Below are 20,235 nucleotides of genomic sequence, written 5' to 3'. Positions count from 1 at the left end.
CAACAGTTAGAATGGGCATCATCAGAAAATCTACAAACAACAAATGCTGGAGAGGGTGTGCAGAAAAGGGAACCCTCTTGCACTGTTGGTGGGAATGTAAATTGATACAGCCACTATGGAGAACAGTATGGAGGTTCCTAAAAAACTAAAAATAGAATTACCATATGATCCAGCAATCCCACTACTGGGCATATACCCAGAGAAAACCATAATTCATAAAGACACATGCACCCCAATGTTCACTGCAGCACTATTTACAATAGCCAGGTCATGGAAGCAACCTAAATGCCCATCGAAAGACGAATGGATAAACAAGTTGTGGTACATATGTACAACGGAATATTACTCAGCACTAAAAAGGAACGAAACTGAGTCATTTGTTGAGACGTGGATGGATCTAGAGACTGTCATACAAAGTGAAGTAAGTCAGAAAGAGAAAAACAAATATTGTATATTAATGCACGTATGTGGAACCTAGAAAAATGGTACAGATGAACCAGTTTGCAGGGCAGAAGTTGAGACACAGATGTAGAGGACAAACGTATGGACACCAAGGGGGGAAAACCGCAGTGGGGTGGGGATGGTGGTGTGCTGAATTGGGCGATTGGGATTGACATGTATACACTCATGTATATAAAATTGATGACTAATAACCTGCAGTATAAAAAAACAAACAAAAAAGAAATCATATTTTCTCTGTGTATATGCTGTGATAAAGCTCAGAACTTAAAGCACTGGTTCAAAAGTTACGTTTATGTTAAAACTGTAATAGCTATAGTTCCTCCCCAAATTGTACTCATTTATACATCTGTCATTAACATATGAAAATACCCTTTCCCATACCCTAGACAACACAATATATTGTCAAGATTTAGAAATGAAAAAAAAAAAAAATTGACCCAAAAATATATAGGACAGTGTGATGGAGAAAAATATTCCAATTATCATACCTTAATCTGTTCAACCCGAGGTCTTTGAAAACGAAGATCAAAACAATAATGAACCAAAGATCGAATCTTGGGATGATTTCTATCGTTGCACATACAAATAATGGGAATTTTTGTATGTTTTATCAGGCCAATTAATTCCTGAAAGGAAAATTTGCAACATAAAAACAATTTATAAAAGAACAACAAAATATCACACAACGTATGTATTTTAGGCCTGAATTGCCATAAATATCACAACATGATAATTAGTTCTTTAAATATATATTTTTTTAAAAAAATAAAAATCAACAGTAAAACTTCAAAAATACGGTGCTTTCATTACCTGAATTCCTCCCCTGTCCTCATTGCCGGCCATGCCATCTACTTCATCCATGATGAGAGCATGTTTCGTGCCTACTGAATGGGCTGCTCCACCTGCCCCACGTTGAGAAGCAATGGGACGGGACACAAACAAAATCACAATTGTTCAAACACGGCTGCTTTAAAAATGTATCTATGTAACACATGTCCATGGCGTGAAATTCAAGAGGCACAAGAGTAAGCAGTGAAAAGAAATTCTTTCCCACCTCTGTCTCCTAGGATATGCAGTTTCTAGAGGCAAACAATGGGAACAGTCTCCTGTACGTATATCCCTTAAGAGACATTCTATACATATTAAAAACATGTGTACATAAAAATATACACCTTGGTTTTATCATTTAATATGTTTTTGTGATCTGTTCCTTATCTGAACATACAGAACATCTTATTTATTAAAGGCTATTTAAATATTCCATTTTACACATACATCATAATTAACCACTTTCCACTGATAAAATATGAAATACCTCCAATCTTTTGCTATTATGAATCGTGTGCAATGAATACCCCTACATATATCTGTCATTTTGCATATATACAAGTATGTCAGTTGCTAAATTCCAGGAACTGGATTTTCTGGGTTAAAGGGTATGTATAATTTAACTTTGAGCAATACTGTCAGATTGCTCTCCAGAGCTGTACTGATTTATACTCCCCCCAATCATGTATAAGAGTGACATTTCCTGAGCAAATTCTTTTTATCATCTTCTACCGTTCAGGTGACCATGCAATATACCATAGATTCTAAATATGCAGTATAGTCTGTAATTTGGGTATCTTATTTTCCACATAAACTCTGGCCATGCCAGACCACTAGCTACAACCTGAAACACAGTGGCACTTTCACACTATGTCCTTTCTCCTCCTCTACCACCTTTGCCTGAAATAACCTCTTCCACCCACAAACTATTCTCTTTCTCATTTTCCAAGGCCCTCTGAACAAACGTCACCTTTTACTGGTAGTTTTCCCCAATGTCTCAAACAGAATCATTCCTTCACTTACAGCCTTTATCTCCTCTCTCATCGCACTGTATTATTTATCAACCTTCTCTCTTCACAGGATTCACTTTTGAATCCTCTAAAATCTGCATAAATGTGTCCACATATACATTTTTATCACATTCTCAGAAACCACTAAGACCTGACCAAAAAAAAAAGTTAACTACTGGCTTCCCTGGTGGCGCAGTGGTTGGGAGTCCGCCTGCCAATGCAGGGGACGTAGGTTTGTGCCCCGGTCCGGGAGGATCCCACGTGCCGCGGAGCGGCTGGGCCCGTGAGCCATGGCCGCTGAGCCTGAGCATCCGGAGCCTGTGCTCCGCAGCAGGAGAGACCACAACAGTGAGAGGCCCGCGTACCGCCAAAAAAAAAAAAAGTTAACGACTGTCCTATCAGAATTATGTCAGAGGCTTTTCTTATTCTCTCATTAGCTCTAGGACTTAGAAGGGTGCCTGGCACATAGTAATGTTCAATACTGGTTACTGAACATTGAAATTAACCTGTTTTTCTTACATAACCTCTCCCCTCCACCAAAAAAAAACCAGTTTAAAAATCCACGTACTTGAATAAAAGCCTTTGATGCTGGTATTATTCAGCGATTCAGCAACAATCTCCTTCAAACTGTTCTTACTCCGAGTGTCACTTGCATTCAGTTCCACGTAGCTATATCCCAATTCCTAATCAAAATATTGGACACCATTACTATCACAATGCAAATTAATAACTCACCCCCAAAAAACAAGGCAATTAAGAAAGAAAGAGTAACCATGGGTGAAAAGATAAAGTAGGATACTAACAGACAATAAGATGAACTATAATATGCCTCACATTACTAAGAGATTTTTTAAAAATATCATATACATAACATACCACACACATGTAAACACACACAAGTTTGGTCTTAAAACCTTAGCTCACATAGCACTAATCTGGAAGAGTATATTTGAACACAAGCAATTTTAAGAAGTTTGCTTCTTAAAGTCCCCAAAAGAATTAAATATAACCATCCTAAAATTTCAATAGTAGATCTAGAATTAATCTTTATTAGGATAACAAAAAGTAATTATTGACTCTTCAAGATAAACTATACAGTTAAATCATTCTTTGTCAAACTATCCCGATACACAATCTTCCTGTCAAATTGTGAAAAGTAATTTGGACTTATTTCCCAAAATTGATCATTATGTTGATCATAAGGCATTATGAAAGACCGTAATTCAATTCCCAAAAAAAGTAATGATAATAATAAAGGGAAAAAAGAGCCATCTTCACAATTGTAAAGACTAGGGAAAAAATTTTTGTTTTTTTAAATGTTAAATAATAGAGTAGAAAATATATAGTTATTACACCAACTAAAAATTTATGGTCTGGTCCATACAACAAAGACTAAATGAAACCACCAGCCTATCCAACAGAGGGTTGAGAAACCCAGCAATAATTCTTTTTTTTTCTTTTTTTTTTTTTTTGCGGTACGCGGGCCTCTCACTGTTGTGGCCTCTCCCGTTGCGGAGCACAGGCTCCGGACGCGCAGGGTCAGCGGCCGTGGCTCACGAGCCCAGCCGCTCCGCGGCATGTGGGATCTTCCCAGACCGGGGCACGAACCCGCGTCCCCTGCATCGGCAGGCGGACTCCCAACCACTGTGCCACCAGGGAAGCCCCAGCAATAAATTTTTAAAATATATATATATATATTTATTTATTGGGTTGCACCGGGTCTTAGTTACGGCACACAGGCTCCTTAGTTGCGGCATGTGAACTCTTTAGTTGCAGCATGTATGTGGGATCTATTTACCTGACCAGGGATCGAACCCAGGCCCCATGCATTGGGAGCATGGAGTCTTAACCACTGCGCCACCAGGGAAGTCCCAATCCAGCAATAAATTTAAAGTAAGTTTAAAACCTCTCATTTTATTATGCTGATACTATTTCATGTATCGTTTCATAGCATCCTGATACATGAGCCCTGCTTGGCTCTAGTGCCTCGTCCTCTCATTGTCCAGAGATATGGCAACTGTAGAGACAACAAGAGCAAAGGCAGGATCCCATAGCAGTGAAGAGTTAGACTACCTGGGTTCACACTGTGCCACCACCCTCCTCTATAAGCCTGTTTCGTTTGTCACATGAGGATGGCAACAGTACCTATATTGAGTACACAGCATTCTTCCTACGAGGGTATATAAGATATCTGTATCTATAAGAGTCTGCAAGACATATTATCTATAAGATTATACACTCAAGGGCTTATTTGCACACTGTCTGGCACACAAGTGAATATCACCTATTATTATAATTACCAATATTTACAAAAGGATGAAAATGACAAATATGCCCAGAACCAAAGCAAATTCTAGAGGTTTGATTTTAGAAAAGTAAGGACAGAATACCCACCTGACAAACCAGAGAAGCTGTGGTTGTTTTGCCAACACCGGGAGGGCCTGAGAGCAATGCAGCTTTAAAACTGGAGCCATCATCTTTGCCAGCAAATTTACCAAACTTTGCTGCTAGGAAGAAAGAAGTTCCAGAATGTTAACCTCTACTACCTAACAGAAATGCAGGAATGGCAGGAATAACTGCGTAAAGTTAGCATCAGAAGCACCTCCAGTTTAGTTCGAAATTTGCAGAATATTTTTTACAAAGTATAAACAACAGTTTCCAGAGCATTTAGTGAAATTCTACTCCCTATCTCACCTCCACTCAAAATAAAACACGAAAACTTTAAAACCCTGATCTGAAACAATAATCTTATGAGTTTCCTTTCCTACAAAAGCACAGGTCATGGAGCACACTACCTGGGCTCTGATCCTAACTCTACCGCTCACCAGCAGCTGGGAGAACTTCAGAAGTGACTTAACCCCTCTGTGTCTGTTTCCTCCTTTGTAAAATGAGGGTAACAATAGTAATGCGTCTAGTAGGCATGCTGTGAGGATGGACATGCTGAGCACAGAGCCTGGCATGTCTCAGTAAATACTAACAAGCACAGTCACCTACATGATCACAAAAATAATGAACTGAAAATGCTGTATCTGCAACTATCCTGCCCAGCTCAACTCCTCCCCTTATCACATGGGGACCTGGCACATAATGGGTTCTCAATTCACATACCAGGACTGAGAGAGAGATGGTTAAACCTACTTCAGGCATGGGAAAACGGACTATAGTTCACCCGAAGCCTTAAAAAGTCTTCTCTAGGTACACAAAGCACTTATACCACCTTTTATTTGGTGTTGGAAAGAGAAAAGGGGTCAGCTTAAGTTTAACCCTGTATTATTACAATTATATTATCTGTTATAAATAAAATAAACTGGCATTGTTGGCCAATGTCTAGTGACCACCTAGACATTAATAACCCGGTCATTGCTTTGGGAATTCACTATGATGCTCACTAAATTTTTCCTTCTTATTTCTCACACAGTATCGCCCAGGGCTGTGGCTGGAGCTCAAGACAACACTACTAACATTTGTGATTGGAAACTTCAGTTCCAATAATACACACTTTGGACATTAAATATATATTGCAACTGTTCATTTTCCGTGCCTACCAAAAGCAAACATGCTACTGGGATTCTCAGGCTGCCTACTCGGTAAGCGTGCCTCAGCTTTTTATTTGCACCTTTCCTCCCAAGTCTCTCTGGCCCTCTCAGGGGTCTTGCTCTCACATGTCTCGGACCTTGGTACATGTATGCTCTCCCACCCGACACTCCCCTCCCTTCACTTCGCTAACTCCTTCTTAGTTTCCAAGTCTTAGCTTAGATATCTCTTCCTCTAGGGATGGGAATCCCTGACCACACACTTCCACCCCCTGAGGACCCTACACTTAACCCTGTAACAGTACTTAGCACAATACATTTTAATTACTGGTTTACCTACGTCTCCCTCACTGACCGGGAGTGCCTTAAAGGGGACTGTGTTTTGTTCACAATAGCATTCCCGGGGTCTAGCACAGCACCTAGGCTCAGAGCAGGCTCTCAATAAATGCTTGCTGAGAGATCAATGAACCAACTACTATACTTCCTAACACATGTGTCACTGAGCAATGACATGGTGACAGACACACAGAAAAATGAATGAAGCTGTAAAATCACCGTGTTTTTTATCTTCAGATGGACTCTTGTGCCAGTTTTGGAGCCAGCGTAGGAGTTTGTTGGCACAGCTCTGGTCACCTTGCTGTCCAATTATGGTCTTGAGCGAGGATGGCTTATATTTATCCACCCAGAGCAAATTCTCCACTTTGTTTTCACTGCTGTCATCAGCCAAATTCCTAGCCCAGCTGTCACCATTTGTTTCCTCAGTCACCTGCTCCTTGAAGTCCAGGCCTCTCTGAAACATACTTGTTTCCTTTTTTATTTTTATAGAGCTTTGCTTTTTGGGAGTCAGTCTGCACTTTTTAGATTCTGATTCCTTCTTAGTTGGACTAATTTTTCTTTTTCCTTGGTCATTTTTTTGGGGTGTTCTTTCCAATTTGGATTTTTCTTTCTTCATCTTAAAAATTGGAGGAAAAAAGAAACCTGATGAGATATAGAGAATTTCTATCCTTCTAAATGTACTCTAGAGGGCAATCTAAGATATCCAAATGAGCTACCCAACCTGGGTCTGTCTTTCCACAACGGACCCGCTATTTGTGGAAATCCCCACCTTCCAAACCTTAAAAAAATTAACAGCACACCAAAAAGCACCCAAATACAATTTTAAAAATGAGAATATATTAGTTTTTTGAAAGTAATAAGTATTATAAAATCAGTTTAAAAAAACGTAAAGGGGCTTCCCCGGTGGCGCAGTGGTTGAGAGTCCGCCTGCCGATGCAGGGGACACGGGTTCGTGCCCCGGTCCGGGAAGATCCCACATGCTGCAGAGTGGCTGGGCCCATGAGCCATGGCTGCTGAGCCTGCGCGTCCGGAGCCTGTGCTCCGCAACGGGAGAGGCCACAACAGTGAGAGGCCCGCGTACAGCAAAAAATAAAAAATAAAAAAAGGTAAAGGATTAAGAATTTGTTTTCTGACTAGTTAATATTTAATTCCTCCACAAAAACACGTACACGAATGTTCATAGCAGCATTATTATATTTTATACATACAAATAATTATATTATTATAGCCAAAAGAATGGAAACGACCCAAAATGGCCATCAAAAGATGAACAAATAAACAAAATGTGGTATACCCACACAATGGAATACTAATCACCAATAAAAAGGAGTGAAGCACTGATTTATACTTCAACATAGCTGAACCTTGAAAACACGATGCTAAGTGAAAAAAGCCAGAAAAAAAGACCACATATTACATGTTTCCCTTTATAGAAAATTTCCAGAACAGGCAAATCCATAGACAGAAAGTAGAGTAGTGGTTGCCAGGGGTGGGAATGAAGAGTGACTGCTAATGGGTGTAGCGTTTCTGTGGGGAGTGATGAAAATGTTCTGGAATAGACAGTGGTGACAGCTGCACAGTCTTGTGAATATACTAAAAACCACTAACATACATTTTAAAAGGGTGAATTTTATGATGTGTGAATAATGTCTCAATAAAAAGAAAAGTGCCTCTGCATTGTTGGTGGGAATGTAAATTGATACAGCCACTACGGAGAACAGTATAGAGGTTCCTCAAAAAACTAAAAATAGAACTACCATACGACCCAGCAATCCCACTACTGGGCATATACCCTGAGAAAACCATAATTCAAAAAGAGTCATGTACCACAATGTTCACTGCAGCTCTATTTACAATAGCCAGGAGATGGAAACAAGCTAGGTGTCCATCGACAGATGAATGGATAAAGAAGATGTGGCACATATATACATTGGAATATTACTCAGTCATAAAAAGAAACGAAATTGTTATTTGTAGTAAGATGGATGGGCCTAGAGTCTGTCATACAGAGTGAAGTAAGTCAAAAAGAGAAAAACAAATACTGTATGCTAACACATATATATGGAATCTAAGAAAATTTAAAAAAAGGTCATGATGAACCTAGGGGTAAGATGGGAATAAAGACACAGACCTACTACAGAATGGACTTGAGGATATGGGGAGGGGGAAGGGTAAGCTGTGACAAAGTGAGAGAGTGGCATGGATATATATACACTACCAAACGTAAAATAGATAGCTAGTGGGAAGCAGCCGCATAGCACAGGGAGATCAGCTCGGTGCTTTGTGACCGCCTAGAGGGGTGGGATAGGGAGGGTGGGAGGGAGGGAGACACAAGAGGGAAGAGATATGGGAACATATGTATAACTGATTCACTTTGTTATAAAGTGGAAACTAACACACCATTGTAAAGCAATTATACTCTAATAAAGATGTTAAAAAAAAAAAAGTGCCTCTTTACCAGTGAGTGGGTGCTAAAATTAGTGGGTGAATGTTTGAGGAACAACAAGGTATTAAAGTATCTCCCCAAGATATTTATCAGTTACAAAGGGGAAAAACTGTCACTTCACTGGTGGGAAAGGCAGGCAGAAATCATCTTAACCAAGTAACAAAGGTTAACATCACCAGTAATAAGACATACCGACATTATGCACAGCTGATACGATACACTGAGGAGGACAGAGTATCACTTATGTGGTCTTCTTTGCCAAAAATGCATAACCTCAATCTAACCATGAGAAAACATCAACAACCCAAAATGAGAGACATTCTACAAAACAACTGACTAGTACTCATCAAATCAAGGTCATAAAAAGACAAGGAAAGACTTAAGGAACTATCATAGATTGGAGGAGACTAAGAAGACACAACTCAGTGCAGTGTGGGATCCTAAGGATAACGGGGGGGAATTGTGAAGTTAACAGCATGGCATCAATGTTAACCTCCTGGTTTTGATAACTGTATTACAGCTATGTAAGCTGTCAACATTAGGGGACACTGATGACAGGCTAATCCAAATCATTCTCCAAGATTTTTCTAACTGGAATAAATCGGAAGACCACCTCACCACTTGGATGACAGAGCTGGGGACATTTAACTTGGGCTGCTGGCACCCCTGTGTCCTACACGTGGAAAAGACCTGTATATAGTGGAAATGAATAAAGCTAACACTAGGAGAAGTAGAGAGACAGAAACTGAAAGGGTCCTAAAAGCACTGCAGTCTGTACATGCAGTAGTTCCTGCATCCGACTGCCCAGAGTTGAGTTATGTGAGTCAAAATTTTTCCCTTTTTGCGAAAGCTAATATCGGCTCGGTTTCTGTCACAACTGGAAAAGTCCTAATATAGTTCTAAATGAAAATATTATCATGCTGATACCTATAGTATATCCTTCAAAGAACTCTTAAGCAAGAACCTTTGCACAATGTTATTGCAAGAATATGGAAAATATGGACGGTTTAAGTAGATATGGTAAGTGCAATACAAGGTCCCCTCTCCCTCCTCATACTCCTTTGAGAAAGGTAAGGAAACACATCAAAGACACAGCCTACAGCACAGTCCACCACTCAAAAGGAAACAAGGTAAGTTCATTTGTGGTAGAAGGAAAAGTTAATTTTTTAGCCCACAGACCTGCATCCACCCAAGAAATGTCTCTATGAAACAGGGAAGTTGCTATACACCAACTTAAATAAGTCAAGTTCACTGTATACAAACCTCAGCTTCAGCTGCTATTTCATACTTGGACTTCTTGCCTGGCATAGTTCGAATCAGATTCAATAGGCCATCTTCATCAATAATTTTTGTTCCCAAGGCTGCTGCCTATTAATTAAAAATGCAAATCATTGAAACCATTACTTTCTGTAAAAAAAAAAATATGATTCCCAGGCTTGTCAGAAGGTGAAAAACCACATTTGTAAATTAGATAACACTGGAATATTTTCTAAAACCATGTTCATGAAAAAGTATCATTAAAAAGAAAGAAAATAGGGCTTCCCTGGTGGCGCAGTGGTTGAGAGTCCGCCTGCCGATGCAGGGGGCGCGGGTTCGTGCCCCGGTCCGGGAGGATCCCACGTGCCACGGAGCGGCTGGGCCCGTGAGCCATGGCCGCTGAGCCTGTGCATCCGGAGCCTGTGCTCCGCAATGGGAGAGGCCACAACAGTGAGAGGCCCGCATACCGCAAAAAAGGAAAAAAAAAAAAAAGAAAAAAAAAGAAAATAACAGATACCTCCTCTAAGAGTGGTGTGTTGGCACCTGAGGTATCACACTGCCACTTCTGTGGATTGCTTTACCTTTCCCTCTGCCCTACAAAGGTCAAAGCCATATCGGCTGGCAGACACTCTCCTCTACCTTATCCCTGCTAACAGAACTCCAATGTGTCCATCTCCAAGTGATGACTTATGATTGGCCTGAGAATCAGAAAAGTCCTCATCCTCCCCACCCTCTCGTGTAGCTGTGAATGGCCATGTGACAGCTCCGGCCAATGAGACTTAAGTGGAATTCTGTAAGAGGTGTTTCCAGGAAAACTCTTATAAGGTCAGTCACAGCTAGTATAACATCTTGTCACTGCTCCCTATTTCCTGCCTTATATGTGAACTTGAGAGTGGCAGCTACCTTGCAACACAAGGCAACGTGCATGAAGACAGAAGTGGAGGATGGCACTAAGTCTAGCTACATCACTGAGGTGCTGAACCATCCCCCGCAACTGCCTGCCTCTGCAATTCTCATAAGGTAAGGAAATAAGCAGCTATTTGTTAAAACCACAGTTAGTCAGGTATTCTATTACTTGGAACTAAATGCAATACTACCCAACAGACCTTCCAATAAAAAGATCTTCCAGTTAAAAAACTTAAGATGGAGTCCACAGCAGCATATATAGGTACACTTAGGACTAGAAAAAGAAGAAAACTTCATTTGCTTCTATCTTCAAAACAACATTTTGACTAGAATAGTACGCTAAGAAAGCCAAGTAAATAGGAACTGTGCCTTCAACTGGAAAACCAAAATCCCAGGGTCAAAGCCAAACAACATTTCTGTGGAGAAGAAATAATGTAGTGAAGAAATTACTTTTCCATTTTTTTCCTTCATCTCACTCCGTGTAAAGGACATTATACTACATATGGTCACATGAAGAGCCCGCCAAGGCAAGCAGCCTACTTCACTGTGCTGAGAACACAGCAGTACCCACCTTATCACTCTTGGACTGACCACTATCACGACCCATGACAAGGTAGTTTGTTTTCTTGCTGACATTTCCTGTTACTTTTCCCCCATAACGCTCAATTAGAGACTTGGCCTCATCTCGTTCAATGGACTCCAGCACTCCTGTGATTACAAACGTAAGGCCTTCCAAGCAATTTTCAGCTCCCTAAAAACCAAAGTGTTCAAGCAGAGAGGAAATTACATGGCAGCTTTCCAAAGAAATATTTGGCATCAAAGCTGCAGGAAGTTGATTTTTCTCATTTGACATCATAAATAATCTCAGCATGAAAAAATTTACAGGAAATTTACAGCAAATAAGCAGGAACAAATTAAATCCTGAGAAATTCTTATGTAGGTTAACATTTAATAAACTTATAAAACCAGCAATAAAAAATATACGTCCAACGTGGTTAGGAAAGTGTATTAAAATTATCCATTCATACTATTCTCATTTTTTTTTAATATTTAAACTACTAGTTAACTTGTAACACTTTAACAACCAGATGCAATGTACCTACAGAATATCTTGCTATTGTTAAAAAATGAAAGTTTCAATTCTGAAAAAACTAAGTTTGAGCTCCTGCCCTTCTCTCTGGCTGTTTCCCCTATGATAGTAAATCTAACAACCTGCGAGCAACTTAAAGGCAATAGCACATAATCTCTTGATTGGAAAGTTAACTTGATAATACAAAAGACATGCGCCAAAGAGAGCCAAGTCCTACAGATTTTGCCTCTTCCATTGAAGCTACTTCACTTCTCAGCCCTTTCACTGCTACTAGCCTGGACAAGTCACTATTATTTCTCACCACCTCCCCTAATTGATCTCCCTATATTTATTCCTCCCCCTCCACTGCACTCTATATTCAGCAGCCAGAGTGCTCTCCTTGAAATGCAAATCTGGTCATACTTTTCCCCCACTTACAACTCCTCTTAGGGCCAGGTTCCTCTGTTACACCCCCTAAAGGAATCTCGGATTGTTCCCTTATGGTACATATCACAACTATAATTAAATAATAATTTACTTAATGTCTCTTTCCTGAGTTAGAGCGTAAGCACCATGAAGGCAAAGAGCATTAATCTTGTGACTGCCGTAGCCTATCTCCTAATTCGTAAAGATGGTGACTAAGGCTTTTCTGTTCATTTTTAATTATTAATTCTCTGCTACTATAAACATAGTAAATACATACATGGACCCACAGGCCAGAGGCCATGACATATCCTCTCAGTACTCTTACCTTTGGTATCTCTTTGGAGCCCAGAGCTTTGGGACCTTCTCGATTTAAGTAGCTTCGATAAGCTTGATAATTAGTTCGTCTCTTTTCAGAATCTTCAGGACTTATAGACTTTGGGGAGAGGGAGAGGAAATTGAATAAAGTCATGCAAATTTAATGTAAAATTAAAAATACATATCAATAAATAAACATTAAGTCACTTCAGTGTTTGGTCCTGATATTAACAATTTTAGCTACAGAGGTACTCAACAATTTGCACGTGCCTGGCTTATAAACATCCCTGCCATCAGCCCTTCTCAAACCTTTGACTCTCTCTAAAGGCACGTACCTCAGGGTAGATTGGGTGTATAAGCCAAGTTGCCAGCCCCAAGCAAAAAAAACGAAAAGGGGGACTTCCCGGGTGGCACAGTGGTTAAGAATCCGCCTGCCAATGCAGGGGAAACGGGTTCAAGCCCTGGTCCGGGAAGATCCCACATGCTGTGGAGCAACTAAGCCCGTGCACCACAGCTACTGAGCCTGTGCGCTACAGCCCGCGAGCCACAACTACTGAGCCCACGTGCCACAACTACTGAAGCCTGTGCACCTAGAGCCCGTGCTCCGCAGCAAGAGAAGCCACCGCAATGAGAAGCCCACGCACCGCAATGAAGAGTAACCCCTGCTCGCCACAACTAGTGAAAGCCTGCGCGCAGCAACAAAGACCCAACGCAGCCAAAAATAAATAAATAAATTTATTTTTTTTAAAAAAAGTACTATAATGACTTACAAAGTTAGAAATAAAACTTGAAAACAATCAAACCAAGATCAACACACAGCCCCCAAATGATATGCTTTTAGAAAACTTATACCTCTTTTTTAGCTGGAGAACTTTTGATTTTCTTAGGAGTTCTTGTCTCTTTCAACTCAATGGCATTTTCTTTTCTTTTTGAGGCCATAGGCTCTGTTTCTTTATTAGAACTTTCTTCTTTTTTTTTCAGTGGTGCCAGCTTGGAACTGGTTTTTGGAGAAGAAGTTTCTCCTATTTTATGAGTGGATGACCTGGAATGTTGCTGAGATTCTTTTGAACTTTCACATTTAGTTTGCTTCTTAGGACTGCAGTTCTTTCTGTCATCTGAAAATTTTTCTGTTTTTATTAGGAAGAAGGAAAAGATTATGATTGTTGTTTTTGGAAAATGATACCCAATATCAAGATTATTTTTTCATTTTTAAACTGAATAATCTTAGTAGGACACAACGTCATATGGTGACTTCATAACATGCACATTAAGATTTTAGTTCTTCGGGGCTTCCCTGGTGGCGCAGTGGTTGGGGGTCCGCCTGCCGATGCAGGGGACACGGGTTCGTGCCCCAGTCCGGGAAGATCCCACATACCGTGGAGCGGCTGGGCCCGTAAGCCATGGCCGCTGAGCCTGCGCGTCCGGAGCCTGTGCTCCGCAACGGGAGAGGCCACAACAGTGAGAGGCCCTCATACCGCAAAAAAAAAAAAAAATTAAACATCTGTATATTACTTCTTTGTATAACCAGTTCAAATTAAGAGATCTGCCTTTTTCAATATAAATTACTCACTAATTGAAATAATATGGTAAACTACATCTGAGAACATGGACTTTATTCCACAGATAAACGTCAATGATCTGAAATTCACACAGAAAAGTTGCTAATTAAAATATGTCACATAAAAATTTCTGTTTGTAATAAAATCTGAAAGAATCTTGGGATTTCAAGACTAAAATTATATGAACAGATATACTTATAAGATTAAGCCCATCTATATTAACAGATGGCTAGATATCAGGACCACTAAAAAAAAAACCGAAAACCTACAGACAACCAGCAGAAGAGCTTCGGATGACCTGGATAACTATGAGCCAACTCTATGAGCCTGAAACATCTAGTCTTTTGTCTTCATGTATTGAAGTCCACACAGTTGCACTACACTTGGAAATAAACATGAAGCCAAGAGCTATGATACATTTCTCGCAATCAGAGCAGACAGGCATTCTACACCAACTAATATCCAAACAGCTTTCCAGGTATCTAAGTAGAACATGCTCCAGTACTCCTATGAAGTATCTATCTAAGAATACCAGGCAATTACTCAACAGAACGTTTAAAAATTATTACATGAATTTTCTTCGATAAAGATAAATGTTCCAGCTTACTTTTTTCTGCTAGTTTTACCTTTATGAGGATATTTAGGTTTTTCTGCTTTACATAAACTGGCTTGCACAGATGAAAACGTCTCTCTCTCTCCTGGGTCCTTTTGAGCCTAAGAAAACGTAAAAAGTGTCAAATGTGACAAATAACAGGAAAACTGTTACCACAAAATATGTTGTTAAAATCAACCAAACATTAAGGGTCATCTTCCAAAGTAGAGGAACAATACAATAAATTTTCATTCATTTATACACAAAATTTCTGGGGCAAATGAAACGTGTTTTAGTACTTTTAATTTTACAGATGAGGAAACAGATGAAAGGGTATAAAAAATACATCTATAAAAAATTATGCCAGTTGTTCCCCACTTGTGAGTCTGAAAATGAAAGCCTTGTTTCTGCTGGTTTCATCTCCAGTCTCAAATTGTTAGCATTATGCAGTTAAAAACTAAAATCTAAACCCAAAAGACTAAATTAAAAACAATCTAAAGATCAAAAGAAAAATAAAGAGTATTTTCTCAAGAGAAAAAAATGTCCATTCTCTTCACTGCTCCTTCAAAACTCTCCATTTTACAAAGAGGTCACAAGCTGGGGTGCATGACACAGCATATTTTTTAAATAATTCTAATTTAAATGCCTTTAGATGAAGTAAAGCATTTCAAATGACAGAGTTCCCACCATACCCTATTGTGTTATACCTGCCTGCTGTAAAATCTTTTAGTCAGGTATTGATAATGACAATATTAACACAATGTGATTCAACAGAAATAAGGCTAATTATTTGGAGGTCAAGTGCTTAAAGAAAAAAATCTTGATGCTTTTAGAGAGTCCCAAAAATACACTCATTATTATTTGAGACTGTCCTAATACAGATCTTAAAGTTAGCTAACTAGAAACAGCAAAATTATGTTTTTAAAAAGACAGTAATTAATATTAAAGTTATTAAACTTTAGATTCCATTGGAATCTTTATAAATGTTATTCTCTGAACAAGTACATGAGAACCCCTTTGTGACAGACAGTAAGTAAAAGTTACAACTTGTTGTTTTGTGAAGAAGGGTTTTGGCTAGCTTTGGCTCTATCAACCTTCCTTTAGGAAGAAGTTGTTTCTCAATGAGCTTCTCCAAAAACATTTTTATAAATGAAAATAATTTAGCTTCTCTCTAGCAGAGTTATTCATGGTTATATCTCCAGAGCCTAGACTACACAGGTCTGAAAGGGCACACTGATCTGTACTGTATATTCAGAGTGCAAACAGCCTGGTAAAACACCACCTTTTTGGTCTTGGGTTCTTCATCCAACAAGGCTAATGTTCTGGCAAACTCTTCATCTTCATGCAGTTGTCTCTCTAGCTGTAAAAAGTGTCAACACAGTGAGCTGCTTTTTTTCTTTTTGTAAATGAAAAGTTTTAAAATGTGTGGTTCATGATACTTAAAAGAAACTGGAAAAACATTTCCCAGAAAGTAACTAGGACATTTTTTCACTTAATAGCTGAGTATCACAAGTTTGTTTCGTGAAGACAAATTAGACTGCAGAACATATATTTCTAGTTTTGCAGGCCTGATAGATAAATTGAGCATAAAGTTCCAAGTCTTTAGCTTTTTCTTAATGGTCCCAATGCAACACTTACAGATCTCTCATCTCTATTTATTTTAAACTCTAAAAAGAGTTCAGGAGAGAATCACTATCCTAACAGAAAAACAATAGCCATGTGGGGGATGTGGGGGGCACACAAAGAAATGAATCTATAAACCAAGAAAATTATATACCTTCTTTGCACACACAGTAAGATACATACTAATGCAACTATCACTAATATCATCAAACTTCTATTTTCAATTACTAATTCAAATGTATCTGTTCTGATATTTTTTTTAATTGAAGTACAGTAGACTTAATAGTATATTAGTTTCAGGGGTACAACACAGTAGTAATTTATCTGTCCTGATTTTTGAAAGTTTAAGTCATTATATCAGAAGTTTTCCTAAAATGCTAATGTAACACGCAGACATTCACCTGGCTGTTATTTCCAAATATTTTTACTTTCAGTAAAATGGAGCTCTTCCAGAAGAGAATGTGTGGAAGTAGAATGTATTTCTCATTATATATGAGAAACAGGACTCAAACAGGATTCTGAAAGAATGTGATAGAAATGGGAAAACAGAGGATTGTGATACAAACTGCCACACCTGGTTTGGAAAGGACAGGGTAAGCCTCCAGTATTTCAGACAGATAAGAAGTCAGGTCCCTAAAAAAATCACTTCATGATTTTACCTAGGTCATCGGTCCTACCCTGAGTCATGTGGATATCTGTATGTAGTTTATAAAATTCAGTGTCGTCAATAAGATGGAAAAAGATTTTGAAAACACAAACTATAAACTGCCAAATTAATAAAACGTGAACAGTCAGTATATTTCAGAAGACTAGAATACTGTTCTCTCAAAACAATTGTTATCAAGAGCCTCTTCTTTGTATATGTATAGCTGATTCACTTTGCTATAAAGCAGAAGCTAACACACCATTGTAAAGCAATTATACTCCAATAAAGATGTTTTAAAAAAAAAAAGAGCCTCTTCTTTGCCAAGCACTAAGATGAACACTGATGTCACAATAGTTGAGACATAAACAGCCCTGGTAGGTAGAGTTTAAAGTCTACATACAGGAAGACACTGAAATAGCAATTTAAGAAGACACAAATAAACGTTAATAGTAGCTACAGGGCATACAGAAGGGATTTCTAACATAGTTTAGGGAATATGAGAAAGTGGCACTTAAGCTAATAAACAGGAAGGAGGTTCAAACAGCAGGTACCAAGGTCTAAAGTCTCTGACAGAGACAACACTCCCCCTTGAAATACCTTCTTCACTTGGCTTACATAAAATACCAAGCTTTCCTTATTGTCCTACTTCACTAGCCACTTTCTTTAAATCTCCTCTGCTGGATCATCCTTCTCTTCCTGACCTCTCATTGTTAACAGTGCCCCAGAGCTCAATCCTGAGACTTCTTTTCTGTTTACATTCTCTCCCCATGATCTCATCTAGTTACATTGGTTTTAATACCATTCAAATGTTAATGATCCCAAATAAACATCTTCAGTTTAGACCTCTCCCCTGAGCTCCATATTCTTCTACCCAACTACCCACTCTGCATATCCATTTGGAAGCCTATTAGGCATCTCAAGCTTATGTGCGAAACAGAATTCTTGATTTTCCTGTACCAGTGTTCCAGCCTTAATAAATGATATCACCAGGGCTTAGCTGGTGGCGCAGTGGTTGAGAGTCCGCCTGCCGATGTGGGGGACGCGGGTTCGTGTCCCGGTCCAGGAGGATCCCACATGCTGCAGAGCGGCTGGGCCCGTGAGCCATGGCCGCTGAGCCTGCGTGTCCGGAGCCTGTGCTCCGCAACGGGAGAGGCCGCAGCAGTGAGAGGCCCGCGTACCGCAAAAAAAAAAAAAAAAAAAAAAGTGATATCACCATTCACCCAGCTGCTCAAGCCAAAAAACATGGAGTCACCTTTAAATCTTCTCTTTCCCTCATACCTTACATCCAGTCTATCTGCAACAACTTGAAGGTTGCACCTTCAAAGCATATACAGATGATGACCACTTCTCACTACCTCTTCCGTTACCCCCATCCTGGTACAAGCCAACATCTTCTCTCACCTCCCCTACCCTAACAGTCTCCAAAATGATCTGCTTTTGTTCTTGCCCACCGTGGTTTCTTTAGCTTCAGAGCAGCCAGAATAATTTTCTTTTAAGAGCCATCAAAAGTCATGTCATTTCTCTATTCAATACTCCAATGGCTTCTCATCTCACAGAGACTAAAATCCAAACTCCTTACCATCCCAAGTCCTTCTGGTAGGTACCAAAGACCAGTCATGACATAACAGGATTTGCTGCTGGCCATTTCTTCCAAACTCATCAAACTCAAACATTTCTACCTCAGGATGCTTACACCTGCTATTCTCTATGTTTAGAGGAAACCTTCCTCCAGGTAGAAGGAAGCCCCATGGCTCACCATTATCATGAATTATGTGCCCCAATGTCACTTCCTCAGAGGGGTTTTCCTAACCCCTGTATTTCAAATAGAACACTCATAACCCCACTGATCACACCAAACATCTATTCCTTTACTTTTCCTCGTGGCATTTATAATGATCTGACTTTTTTTTTTTTAATTTCAGTATCCTTAACACCTAGAAGTGTGCCACGCACTCAGTAAGTGCTCGATAAATACTTACTGAATGAACATAACAGGTTCACTACAAAGGGCACTCTGAACTGAAGACAGATTTAGAGATCACCAGCATATGCATAGTACTTAAAGCCAGAGGAGTAGATGAGATTGCCCAGAGGGGAAAGAGAAGAGATATGACCAAGTTAAATTATTTTAACTATTCTAAAGGAGCCTTCCATTCAAAGAAATCTAATAATAAATCTTTAGTTATCCCCTGCTCTCATCATTTATCTTTTATATAAACTTAGATTTTCATATAGTATTAGATTTTAACTTATTTTACACATAACTCTTACAATGAGGCTCAACCCAAAATGAAACTAGAACTATCTTAATTGCCTGCCTGGGTAGACTAAATAGCAAGTGACAACCTCAAGGTGCTAATGAAATCTAAAGAAAATGCTAATACCTCTGCATCTTCATCAAGTTGCAATTGCTTGGCGATGGCTTCATCATTTAATCTGGAATCATCTGCATTTTGTGAAGGCTATATTTCAAGGAAAATCAAGCAAGATCAGCATAAACCTTAAGTTCAAAGTAAGGTGCTTTTTCTTAACTATAGCTAAATAAATACACCAATGAGAGATAAATGTACCAGTTATGAAACAGACTCAATGCACACCAGCCAAAAAATTATGTTCATGGCTACTCCGTGACCACATCCAATTTCTTAACAAGCAAATATGCTACAGACAGATGATTCTCACTTAATTCTATTGAAATGTTCAAAAGAAGTACCCAAAAAAAAACCCTAGAGACTAATGTCTTCGCTTCAGAAGTAGTCCAGAACATTGGCACACCAACACATGAGAAAGATTACAGTGTCTAATGGAGGTACTAATGAAATCAACACACACACTGCTCGGCAGGCTTCCACGCAGGGAACTACTTTCACTAACTTGTCTGTATTTGTTTCCTAAATGTCCAGGAAAAGATGAATCCAACATCAGCCAAAATAGAGTAGGTCACAAGCATAGCATAGGGAGGCTCTATTCTAAGTTATGTGTTCATGACCTCATTTGGGAACAATTATATTGTCTGAGGTCAAGGGTAAAATGAGTTTGCATTCTGAGTATTTAAATTCTAAGAATCACAATTTATTCTTATGATTTAAATTATCTTTTCTCACTTTCAAATATCAAAAACTTAAATGTGTGATATTCTAACTTGGTCGTCCTCCAACATAATAGCAATTACATTTTACCCATAATCACAGGAAAATTATTTTCATCAATAAAATGCTGGTCTATTC

General features: G+C 39.1%; 1 protein-coding gene across 6 annotated transcripts in view; it reads right to left on the bottom strand.

The window, feature by feature from the left end:
* The window catches only part of RFC1 (replication factor C subunit 1), an 83,265-nt gene that overhangs the window by 18,834 nt on the left and 44,196 nt on the right, over positions 1 to 20,235 (bottom strand). For 3 of the 6 annotated variants that reach the window (XM_033421668.2, XM_033421671.2, XM_033421672.2), the window contains 12 exons: positions 19,393 to 19,470; positions 16,022 to 16,099; positions 14,774 to 14,861; positions 13,441 to 13,715; positions 12,599 to 12,706; positions 11,350 to 11,529; positions 9,879 to 9,983; positions 6,389 to 6,785; positions 4,695 to 4,807; positions 2,869 to 2,983; positions 1,273 to 1,364; positions 951 to 1,088 (listed from right to left, as the gene is read on the bottom strand). In XM_033421668.2, coding sequence (XP_033277559.1) covers positions 951 to 1,088; positions 1,273 to 1,364; positions 2,869 to 2,983; positions 4,695 to 4,807; positions 6,389 to 6,785; positions 9,879 to 9,983; positions 11,350 to 11,529; positions 12,599 to 12,706; positions 13,441 to 13,715; positions 14,774 to 14,861; positions 16,022 to 16,099; positions 19,393 to 19,470 — 1,767 coding nt within the window. The remainder of the gene's footprint in view (positions 1 to 950; positions 1,089 to 1,272; positions 1,365 to 2,868; positions 2,984 to 4,694; positions 4,808 to 6,388; positions 6,786 to 9,878; positions 9,984 to 11,349; positions 11,530 to 12,598; positions 12,707 to 13,440; positions 13,716 to 14,773; positions 14,862 to 16,021; positions 16,100 to 19,392; positions 19,471 to 20,235) is intronic. The other 3 variants (XM_033421669.2, XM_033421670.2, XM_033421674.2) reach the window with 3 other exon arrangements.

The sequence above is a fragment of the Orcinus orca genome, chromosome 4 (genome assembly GCF_937001465.1).
Source record: "Orcinus orca chromosome 4, mOrcOrc1.1, whole genome shotgun sequence".
Taxonomy (NCBI): domain Eukaryota; kingdom Metazoa; phylum Chordata; class Mammalia; order Artiodactyla; family Delphinidae; genus Orcinus; species Orcinus orca.
This window is presented reverse-complemented; position numbering and strand designations above follow the sequence as displayed.